This window comes from Enhydra lutris, unplaced genomic scaffold, assembly GCF_002288905.1.
Source record: "Enhydra lutris kenyoni isolate GAN:26980312 unplaced genomic scaffold, ASM228890v2 scaffoldscaffold9, whole genome shotgun sequence".
Lineage (NCBI taxonomy): Eukaryota > Metazoa > Chordata > Mammalia > Carnivora > Mustelidae > Enhydra > Enhydra lutris.
The window spans coordinates 16,524,782-16,536,136 of NW_019154093.1; the positions used below are offsets into that span (position 1 = coordinate 16,524,782).

Sequence of the window (11,355 nt, forward strand, 5' to 3'; positions counted from 1 at the left end):
CCCTGTCTGGCTCTGGACTTGGCCCCATGTGGGCCTCAAAGGTTGAATGAGTAATAAGTGTGTGAGTGAATCAGTGAAGGTACAGATAAGTCACCTGGGTGACTAAGAGGAGACACAGCTTCGGAAAGCAGCAACGGGGCTGAGAAATGACAACGGCTCACATTTTTTAGCACGGGCTATGTGCTGGCCCTCTGCAACAGTCCCATGTGACAAGTCCTATGACTAGACCCATTTTGCAGAGGGAGAAACTGAGGGTCGAAGAAGCAAAGTGACTTGCCCAAAGTCACAAAGCTCCCGAGTGGCAGAGTTAAGATTCCCGCCCAGGCAGTCTGACCCCAGAGCCCAGAGCACAGGGCGCTTTCCGATGGAGGGGCAGATGCTCTTGTGGGTGAGGCGGGCATCCCAGGTCTGGGCTGGGAGCGGGTGGTGTCTCCCGAGGGGAGAGTGCGCTACCCTGTGTCATGTCCCCTGTCCTCCCTGCCCGTCCGCAGGCGCATGCCGCCATGCAGCACTACGGGGTGAACGGCTACTCGCTGCACGCCATGAACTCTCTCAGTGCCATGTATAACCTGCACCAGCAGGCGGCCCAGCAGGCCCAGCACGCCCCGGACTACCGGCCGTCAGTGCACGCTCTCACACTGGCCGAGCGCCTGGCTGGTAAGGGCCATGGGGATGGGACCCTGGGGACACAGCAGTGGGGGCTGGGGGTGGAAGAGAGGTCTGGGTGGGGAGGCTCTGGGAGAGTCCCCCAGAGGACGGAGGGAGCACTGAGAAAACTTCCTCTAGGAGGCTCTGGAAGTCCCAGGTCACTCAGCAACACAGAGAGGTGTCCATTCAAAATCTCAGCATGACGAGAGCCCTCCTTTTTTGCCGGCACTGTGCTGGGCCCTGAAGTGGCCTTAAGCATTCAGATTCCTTTCACAACCCTATGGGCGGGGGGAAAATGCATTAGCCCATCTCCCAGGAAACTGAGGTAAGAGGGTAAGGGAGCAGTGAGGATTATAGCAGGAATTAGCGGGAAGAGGGCTGGGGTGCCCAGGGGAGGGTATTTCCGGCACGGGAGTCACATAGATAATAACAGCTCCCATGTTTTGAATGTGGAGGATGGACCAGGTGCTGTGTGAGGCTTTCTCTGTGCATCAATTTCAAGGCCAATAAAGGGAGGTTATTATGTCCATTTCATGGACAAGGAGACTGAGGCTCAGAGAGGTTACATCTCAGTGGGGGTGGGGGTGGGGGGCTTGAACAGGATGTGATGGATAAAAATAGCACTTTGAAGTCCCGGATCTGTGGTCACTGCAGATCTGCCCATTTACCTCTCCTCTCGGAGTCAGGGTCTCCCCTTATATGGAGGGGACAATAGGCTGGCTGGGCAGTTGTTTGAGGTAACATACGCAAAGTAGTATTTGGCAGAGCCTGGAAGGAGCTCAGAAGTCACAAGGTAAGTGGCCCCAAGGGAGCTGTAGGCTTGTGTCCCCCTCTGCCTTCAGCAAACGTTGCTCCGCCTTTCAGCCTCTCACTGGGCAAGAGAAGGATGTGACAGCATAGGCTAGGGGCGTGATTCCCGGGAGGAGGGGAGTGCCTCCTACTCTCTCCTGTCCCAGGTCAGCTGGTGAGCCCCTATGGGCCCAGCCCTGTGCCAGGCAGTACTCAGAGGGCTCGAGAGCTGTCCCCAGGAGATTGGTGTTTCGAGACACCTAGGAGAGCATGGCAGGAGTGAGGCGAGGATCCTGTAGTGGGACAGCTCAGGGCAGCGGAGGCTGGTGTCTTCAGAGAGGACTTCCTGCCCACTGTGGGGCAGGAGCCACGCCTTAGAAAGGAATGATTGGTGAGGGGAGCCCATGAGCAAAGGCACAGAAAAGGGGCGAGATATGAGGACCCTGCCTGGAAAGAGGTGCTGGCCTGGCAGGGAGGGGGAGGCGGCATTCCCACTCCTTGAGACCCTGCCAGCCTTGGGGCCAAGTCTCAGCGGATAAAATGGAGCCCCTGGTGACCTTCTCTAGATCAGTGTGGGGCATGAGTCTTCAGTGTGGGTACGGTCTTGTCCCGGCTCTGGTGGCTTCCCTGGTTGGGCGTGAATTCCCTATGTCCAACCTGTGCCAGACCCAGAGAGGAATTGGGGATGGGAGCTCCCCACTGCTGGTGGAGGCAGAGGAACTGGAATAGTTAGCCTTCTACCCCAGTTCTCTAATTCCTAAGAAGGAAGAACATGAGCTCCAGGTGGGCCTTTGTTTGGGCAAGTTCTGGGAATGGGACAGATAGCCTGGCCTCCCCTGTGATCACCCAGGCTTTTGGTCCCTGGAGCCAGTGGCAGGATGCTGAATTCTTGCTCCCTCAACCAGGGTTTAGCTGTCTGAAGAGGGGGGCCCCAGTCCCCAGGTAACGAGCAGGAGCTCAGTCCGTGCTGGGATTAGTGCCAATTTGTGAGAGGTTCAGGGCTCCCTCTTGAAGCTGAAGGAGCAACCCCAAAGTCTGAGCCTTTCTGGACACCCAGTTGCCTCCTTCTTCATTTAAGGGGTTGTGGATGACTCCCCAGTCCCTGGCACACAGGGGGAGGCTCTGGCAGCCCCATCAGAGCCTGACACAGCTTGGGTTCTCTTCAATGTAGACAGCCCAGGACCATTTATGGGCAGTGGGAGGCAGGGAGAGAAGTTACTGTCCATCCACTGGGGTCTAGTGAAGCTGAAGGGCTGGATCCTAGACACCAGCCCTAGGCAGACCTCTATTTTGAGTTGCTTTCTTTTCTTTTCTTTTAAGATTTTATTTATTTATTTGAGAGAGAAAACATGAGTGGGGGTAGGGGCAGAGGCATAAGGAGAAGCAGGCTCCCTGCTCAGCAGGGAGCCTGATGCGGGGCTTGATCCCAGGACCCCGATGCGGGGCTTGATCCCAGGACCCCGGGCTCATGACCTGAGCTGAAGGCAGACACTGAACCGACTGAGCCACCCAGGTGCCCCCTGAGTTGTTTTCATGTTACCAGTGTGTGAACAAGCCTGTAGAAGTGGTGGTTCCCCCAACTCTGTCTCAGCTCCAAACCTGCGGTGGTTAAAACTTCATCTTTTTGTTCTTCTGTGAGGAAGCGGCCCAAAGGGTCAAGACTAGATGTGAAAACTTTCTTGTGCTCTGAGGGTCCTGCCAGAGCCAGGTTTCCCCAGGTCCTGCTGTCAGAGACTCATAGGCCAACTGTGATAACGGGAGTCATACCCAGAGGACATAGAATCAAGTACCAGTGAGCTGGGGCTACGGGTCAGACATCCTCTAACTAGACCTTGCAGGTACGTCCCAGCTGCCAGCCAGGCTCCGTACAGTCAGAGGCCAGTGTCCCGCCGGTATCCAGAATCTAAGGGTCATGGGATATTAGAACCTTGGTGACACTGATGTACAGATTATTAACATCAGCCGGTCTCAGGATATGATACTGATAGCATCCTAGGATTTTAAGGATCTTAGAGCAGTGTCCACCTCCCTACCCACCCAGACCAGATGAGGAAGACCCCTGTAGTCATATTCCTGACAGCTGTTCATGGAGATGAGTTAGACCTCTGGGTGTCGTCGGAGAGGACTTCCTGCAGGCTGTGGGGTCCTTACAGCGAATGTGGGCGTGGGGAGATCTTGAAACCCCAACTGTATGGAGAGAAGATGATGATTTCCAAGGGGAAGGGCCAGGACCCAGGTCTGCAAGGGCCTGAGTGTCCACAGTGGGTCAGAGCAAAGTAAGATTCAAAACCTATTTCCCATAATTAAATGGGCCCCCTCTCCTTGCCCTCCAACGGCTGTACATTTCAAGACATCATCTTGGAGGCCCGCTATGGCTCGCAGCACCGCAAACAGCGCCGCAGCCGCACAGCGTTTACGGCTCAACAGCTTGAGGCCCTGGAAAAGACCTTCCAGAAGACCCACTACCCAGATGTGGTGATGCGTGAGAGGCTGGCCATGTGCACCAACCTGCCTGAGGCCCGGGTGCAGGTAGGGCCCCGTTCCTCTAAGGAGACCTTGCAGACCCGCACCAGCCCAGCAGTTTGGCTTCCCACTGCCCCGGAGCCGCCCTTTCCACCCCCACGGAACTGCTTTCTCCTGTGAACTCAGGCAGTGATAGGAGGGAAGTTTTGGAAGGGATCGAGGGTGCATGTTTCCTGAGGGGTACGGGGAGCAATGCTATCACGCACCTCCCCTCCCAGCACACCCAGCGCCACAACCTGCAGCTCCTCTCCCATCCCCAGGTGTGGTTCAAGAACCGCAGGGCCAAGTTCCGAAAGAAGCAGCGCAGCCTGCAGAAAGAGCAGCTCCAGAAGCAGAAGGAGGCCGAAGGCTCCCACGGGGAAGGCAAGACAGAGGCCCCAACCCCAGACGCCCAGCTGGAGACCGAACAGCCCCCCGAGCATGCCCAGTGGTGACCCCCCCGCTGAGCTTCACCTGAGCCTGTCTGAGCAGTCGGCCAGTGAGTCAGCCCCTGAGGACCAGCCAGACCGGGAGGAGGATCCCCGGGCAGGGGCCGAGGACCCCAAAACTGAGAAGAGCCCTGGGGCTGAGAGCAAGGGGCTGGGCTGCAAGAGGGGCAGCCCCAAGGCAGGTGAGGCTTGGCAGGTGCTTTGGGGGGGGGCAGCCTAGGGAGAACAGCCAGATCCTGGGCAGATCAGGGGCCTGAGTCCACGAGCTGGATCAGAGCCACCGGGAGTCAGCTTTTACACAGGGCACTATGGCATGACCCGGGGCGGGGTGGGGGGGGAGAAGGAGTTGGCCACAGCCGGCTGGTGCCATCCCTTCACTCTTCAGTTGCTGAATCCTGGGAAGGTCTTGGGGGTTCTGCGGAGGGAGTGAGTGGCAGGGGAGGGGACTGACTGCTCAGGGCAAAAGCTATTTATCAACCATTATAGAAATATGATGGTATTTTAACAACCAGTACAGACAAAGTAGTGCCTGTTGGGTGAATACCATATTGGTCCCAGGGATTCTCACGGGCGGGAGAGACAGAGCCATATTTCTGAAGGAACAGAGCTGTGGCATGAGGTATAGCTCAGACACAAATCCTGAGCCCAGCCAGAGAGCTGGCAAGGGGCAGGAGCCACAGACAGGGGAGGGGACAGTGCTTGAAATGAAAACGAGAATCCCCAAGAAGTCAGACATGGGGGGGGCCTTGGCAGGCTCCTGACCCCACCCCCCTCCCCCTGCAAGGAAGCCTGGGTCCCCTCCCTCCCAGGAACCTGAGGGATGCTTCAGAAGGTACGGGCTGAGATGAGTGGATGTGGTTTGAACCAGCATCTGTCTTGTCTGTGGTGCTGAGGGAGTGGAAAGACAGAGGAAGTTCCCCGCCCCGGCAAACCACTGCCCTTGTCCTGAGTCCTTGGTTCTCGGTTTCTCTGCTTGCAGATTCCCCAGGCCTGGCTCTGGCTCCTGCAGCCCCCGGGGGTGGCCTCCTGGGCCCTTCCCACTCCTACTCCTCATCCCCTCTGAGCCTCTTCCGGCTGCAGGAGCAGTTCCGCCAGCACATGGCTGCCACCAACAACCTCGTCCATTACTCGTCCTTCGAGGTGGGGGGCCCAGCCCCTGCCGCCGCTGCCGCTGCCGCGGCCGCCGTGCCCTACCTGGGCGTCAACATGGCCCCGCTGGGCTCCCTGCACTGCCAGTCCTACTACCAGTCCCTGTCAGCGGCCGCGGCGGCCCACCAGGGCGTGTGGGGGTCCCCACTGCTGCCCGCACCCCCCGCCGGCCTAGCACCTGCTTCGGCTGCCCTGAACAGTAAAACCACGAGCATCGAGAACCTGCGGCTTCGGGCCAAGCAGCACGCGGCCTCTCTGGGACTCGATACACTCCCCAACTGACTGCTGGCCTCAGCCTCAGCCAGGGGTCTTGGGTGCCACCTCCCAGCCCCAGGGTTATCCCCTGATGGCTTGCAAAGAATTAACTCTAGGAGCCCAGGGATCCCGGGGCCTTGGAGTCTTGCTCCCAGTCCCCCTCCCCAAGTCCCAGCCCTAGGTGAAGCCCACACTTGCACACCCTCTGCATGGCCCTTGCTTGGATCCCATGGAGGCCACAGGGGGGTGGGGGAGGCGAGGCCAGGGCGCCTGCGGCCTTCTGCTGGGGAGTGAGGCCCGCAGGGGCCAGATCCTCACCCCAGCACAGCCTCCTCCCTGCCTGCCCTCCCTCCTCTCTGCCCCCTAGTAAGTCGATGTGTGGAATGTGAGATATAAATATAAATATATAAAGCTATATTTTCAGGCCCCCACCCACCTGCCCCAGGCCCCCTGTAGCCCTTCCCTCCACCTCCGGTGTCCACATCGCTGGCTGTGTGGTGTTGTCAGTCCCCAAGGCTTTGTTTTGTTTGGGATTGTGACTTTTTAGTCTTAGTAATTCTGCTTCTTCCTGTTCCTTGCCACCTACTTCTTCCCACCTGCCTGTCCCCTTCCTGCACGGGTCCTCTTAGGCCGCTGTCCCTTTCCATCCCCAGTAGAGGTGGGAAGGCCTCTGGCTGGAGACCCCCGCTGCCCCTGGAGGAAGCAGCACTGGCCCCCTTCGCTGCCCTCCCTCAGGCCCTGCATCCAGAAGCAGTCACGTGTCACATTCTCTTCTCTCTCTTTTCTCAGCTTTGAAGCCCCATTCCCAAGATCGAGGAGGAGGGCAGTGGAGGCAGGAGTGGGGTTGAGGCGGGCAGGAGCAGGGCAGCCTTCCTGCCCGGAAGGGCTCCAGGAAGAGGCCTGCAGCCAGCGTTCAGCCCGAACTGACCGCAGGGCTCTAGATCTCTCCGGTGAGACTTCTCTGGCTGAGGGAGGCAGCAGGGGGAGGGCTGCTCTCAGAGGTCCCTCCAGGGGAACAGGGTTGGGGGCAGGTTCTCCTCTCCCACTGCCTGGCCTCCAGGTTCAGCAGTTAGAGTCCATTGCAGGGGTGGGGCTGAGCCAGGAAGGGAGGCGGAATTCTAACTCCTGTCACACTAAATGCAAACCACACAGCAATTCGCTGTCTCTGTCTTGCTGACGGGCCATCTGGGGCCAAGTATTGAAGTGAGGGCTTCCAGCCAGCTAGTCGCTGACACGGAAAGGTGTGCTCCTGTCCTTGGCCGGGAACCCAGCTCAGCAAACTCCCGTTCCAAGCGGTGTGGCCTGGAGTCAGCCCATAGCCTCTCTGGGCCTGTATTCTGGGCTGGATGAGATGGCCTGTACCATTCTGCATTTCTGTGCTCACATCCCCGGCAGGGCAGAAGTTTTTAGTTAAACTAACAACAACAAAAAGGTTCTAGAAAGTACACTGGATGAGTTGGAAAATTACTGTTGTCTTGCTGGGGAGCAATGACCGGTGAAGGTGCAAGCTTCTGCGTGGGCACGGCCAGTCTCTGGGCCTCAGTTTCCCAATATATAGAATGGGTCCCTTCGAGTTGAGAAAATCGGGATGGAATCCTGATCTACCTACCTGAGCTACCGTGCCAGCCTCGATGGTTGCCCCATCGCCGTGCCTTCACACAGTGTCAGGGGCTCAGGGCAAGGGGAGGAGAGTGGCCAGAAGAGATTCCAAGTTGTGATCCCCAACTCTTTGTGACTCGCTACCGAGCCCTCCACCCCCTGCTTAGAGAAACGCATCTAGAAAGGGGGTTGCAGAGTCCTAAGGTGTGTTTCCTCTCTTCGTGCTGAGGGGCAGGGGGCTGTCTGTTGGTGCCAGGCACTATTGGCTTGCAAAGTACATGATGCCCATTATCCTTGGGCAGGGGGTGATGTCCATTTGAGCTGGGGCAGATGGAGAAGACTTTTTGGATGGGAAAAAGTGAGGGAGATGGTAGCTGGGGCCCGGAAAGCTATTTGAACAAGGCAACTGAGTGAGACTTTGTGGCTAGTGGGGCGGGGGGCCCTGGTTTCATGAGAGGCGAGGTTGAGGGCCTTGAATCCAGGCTAAAGGCTCACCCTGATGGGGCAAGCACCAAGATAGGCAGGTGGGGGTGGAGGGGGTGAGTTGAACCGGGATCTGGGATCTGGGATTTGGAAGGTGAATCCAACAGCCACAGGAATATCAGATGAAGAGAGACTTAGGCAGGAGGACTGAAGCAGGGAGGCGGTAGAGACCCTAGGAGGCAGAAGGGATTTTTGGTGTGTCTTCTGGGATCAGTTCCAGGAAGGTCTGTTTCTGAAGTGAAAACAGTCTCATCTAGACCAAGCATGAGCACTGATGCTTTTCCCAGTCCCTGGATGCAGGAGACTGTCAGTGGGCCTTGGAATCCAGCAGCTCTGGACCTCACCACCTCCTCCAGGAAGCCTTCCCTGACCTAAGGGGCAGGTCCACCCTGGAGCCATGTTCTGTCATGGCTGGAGCCAGGCCCCCCTCAGGCTTAGCCAGCTTCCCCCAGATCTTTGTCAACCCTTCATTCGATTGAGCCGCCTACACCAGCCCAGAGAAGACAAGGAGAGCGTGTATGACCCCCAGCCCCTGGAGTGGGAGTCAGCCTAGTTTAGGGGACCAGCCCGAGTTCCTGAAAGCTGCTAGAGAGTGAGAGAGTGAGAGGACAGCGTACTGAGTCTCCTACCGGAGCCTGAGGGTATGGGCTTGGGGTGGGCCCCTTGCCCCTGAGATGGAGGCCTTTCCAGGCCTGCTGGCTCACGCTGAGACTCTGTCTTTGACTGTTCCTTCCAGGAAAGCCTCCTTCCTCACCCCTCCCTCTGATTTGAGGGCTCCGTTTCCCTGCTTCTTCATTGCCGCAGAGCATGGTCCAGGAGCCTGGGCCTCTCCCTGGCTCCGCAGCCGGCGGGCTGGACAGACTGCTTTCCGCCCCAGCCGCTTTGTGACCATTTGTGCTTAGAGGTCATGCCAGGCCGTGGCAAAAACACTGTGTACCGTATTTATTTATTCCGTTAGCTGAAAAAAACAAGACTCAGATTTCCCCCTCCCTGCCCTGCCTCCTGCGTAGTGCAGCATGACGCTCTGTCCTGTGATCCGTCTGTCCGTCTGACTTCCTGTGATGTTGTGACCTGTTCTTTGTCCTTCTTGGCTAATAAAAGAATCCAGCAGCACAGCCCTTGGTCCAGGTTCATTCCCAGAGACGCCGGCCATGGGCTGAGCGGGCAGCTGTCTCAAGGTCTCCTTACTGCTTGTCCAGTGCTGTGGCCGGTGGAGGAGGGGGGAAGGCTGGCCTCATGGCTCTCTCCATGACCCTTTCCAATCTGTGGCTGTTGTGCCACTGTGGAGTGGTCGTGGAGAACAGAGGAATTGGGATGGGGGGCTTCCATCTTCTGTGGGCTGTTTAGACCACAGCACAGGCAGCAGGCCCAGGGGCAGCAGGGGGTAACCAGGGTAGCTTGGGATGATGGGTCTGTAAAGTGAAGAGAGGCGGGGGATTCCATGGAAACAGCAAGTGAGCCAGGACCAAAGGAGGATGACAGGAAGGCACGTTTGGACCTAAAGCCTGAGCTGTTCTCCAGTGGGACAGGTGGCCTCTGGAGGGAGTGAGCTCATTGTCCTCAGAGACAAACAAGCAGAGAATGAAGAAGGTTTTTCTGCTCTGGGTGGCCGGATGGATTAGAGATTTATGAAGGTGCTTTCTACTCAGGGTGAACAGGGTGTGTGTGTGCGTGTGTGTGTGTGTATGTGGGTGATTATAGCCTATAAGTCTATATGTACGTATGAGAACCTGTGCCATGAGTTCCTAAGTGTCTGTGTGTGTGCGTGTGTGTGTGTGTGTGTGTGTGTGTGTGTCTGTGCATTTCTGCTGCATTTCAAGCAAAGGATGACAGGCCAGCTTCCCTACTCAGACTTCACTGCCCTTTCCTGGGGTTCCAGAGTGTCTGCACAGGGCCCCTGAGCCAGAAGGAGTAGTGTGATCTCGGGGCTGGGGTTTGGGGGTGGTGAGAGTCCCCTCTGGAGATTTCCTAGTAGAATCCCAGGGGGCCCTAATAGTGTGAGGGAGCTGCCTGCTGTGCTTCTGAGGGGCAGGTGCCTCAGGCCACAGGGACCCTGGGAGGGCCCTGATCTCCCCACTTCCCTGGATGGTGCCCCCAGGGGATGCATTCCTCTCTCCTCAGTGTGGCTGAGGATTAGCTCCGGGGTGGGGGTGAGCACCCCCCTTCACCTTGCCTTCCCACCTCCCTAGGCTGGCAGATCAAATGTCTGCCTAAATCTCCCACTGCTTCCTCCCAATCTACCTGTGCCTCCTCCATACTTTGGCCCCACAGAACATACATTCCCGGGTGTAGAAGGTGACCAGTAATCCTACAGCTTGAATCCCTCAACTACCCAACACCTGCCGATCATCGGTCCTAATGCCTGTGCCTGTGGGGGGGTGGGCAGGGACATGGAAAACATGCTCTCAAGACACTTACAACACAAGGTGATCTGGGGTTCAAAAAATAGCTCTGGGAGTACAGAAGGTTTCCCAGGTCAGCCTGTGGAGGCCAGGAAGCCCCCTTGGGAGAAAGACTTTCGAGCTGTGCTTCAAAAGAGAGCAGGGCAAGAGAGCAGGGGATCCCAGGAGAGGCAGGGCACACACAGGGCTGCAAGACTGAGTGGCTGAGGGAGCCCCTGAACCTGGAGGAGCAGGGGGACTGTCTGGGTGGGGCTTGAGGATGGTGCACAGGGTAGTCAGGGGCTGAGAATGGAAAGAGAACCTGGGAGCTTGGACTCCAGCCCAAGGGCCATGGAGGGCATTGAAGGTTATTTCCAATGGGGGAGTAGGGTGATCAGACTGCATTTTAGTAACACCCCCACTGCCATCTTTTGTAGTGTGCTGGTTCATGAAGAGGCTGGGAGACCAGAGGGGAGGTGCTGGTCATGTCTGCGTAAGAGGAGGGTGGCTTCCCTTGGACTGGGAGGAGAGGTCAGGGGAGAAAGGGTTGGATTGATGAGAAATTTAGGAAGTAGAATTACTGTGGTTAACTATAGGCCATGGAAGGGTCAAGGGCGCTCCTGAGTCTCTGGTTTGGCCACGTGGTAGATGGAGACCCTTGGGCTGGGGCGTGTGTGAACAAATGAGCCTGAGCCCCGACTGGCTTTGTTTGTGGCAGTTGAAGGGCCTTTCTATAATTTACTTATTCAAGGGAAGTTGTTGGAGTGTACAGGACTGGGGCTCAGGATGGGGGTCTGCTCTGCTGACCTTGATTTGAATTTATTTAACAAATATCGCATAGCACTTTCCCTGGGCCTGGAACTTCACAAACGTTCAGTCCCCCATTCCTCACACAACTCTATGTGGTAAGTACTAATATCTCCATTTTATAGATGAGGACCCTGAGGCACAAAGAGGTTCGATGCTCGCCCATGACCACGCAGCTAGTAATAAGTGAGCCAAGGTGTGACCCCAGCTGACCTCAGAATCCACACTCTTAACCTTGGTAGTTGTCAACAGAGACATGGCAGATGAAGCCTTGTCACGACATGAGATCACAT

General features: G+C 57.0%; 1 protein-coding gene across 1 annotated transcript; it reads left to right on the forward strand.

The window, feature by feature from the left end:
- The first annotated feature begins 494 nt into the window (after positions 1-494).
- On the forward strand, positions 495-5,819 carry LOC111143572 (diencephalon/mesencephalon homeobox 1). Its single transcript, XM_022497396.1, is given in 5 exon segments — positions 495-657; positions 3,788-3,966; positions 4,221-4,379; positions 4,381-4,570; positions 5,368-5,819. Coding segments are annotated over 5 exon segments (1,134 nt in total). The 5' UTR covers positions 495-503.
- Positions 5,820-11,355: the final 5,536 nt, after the last annotated feature.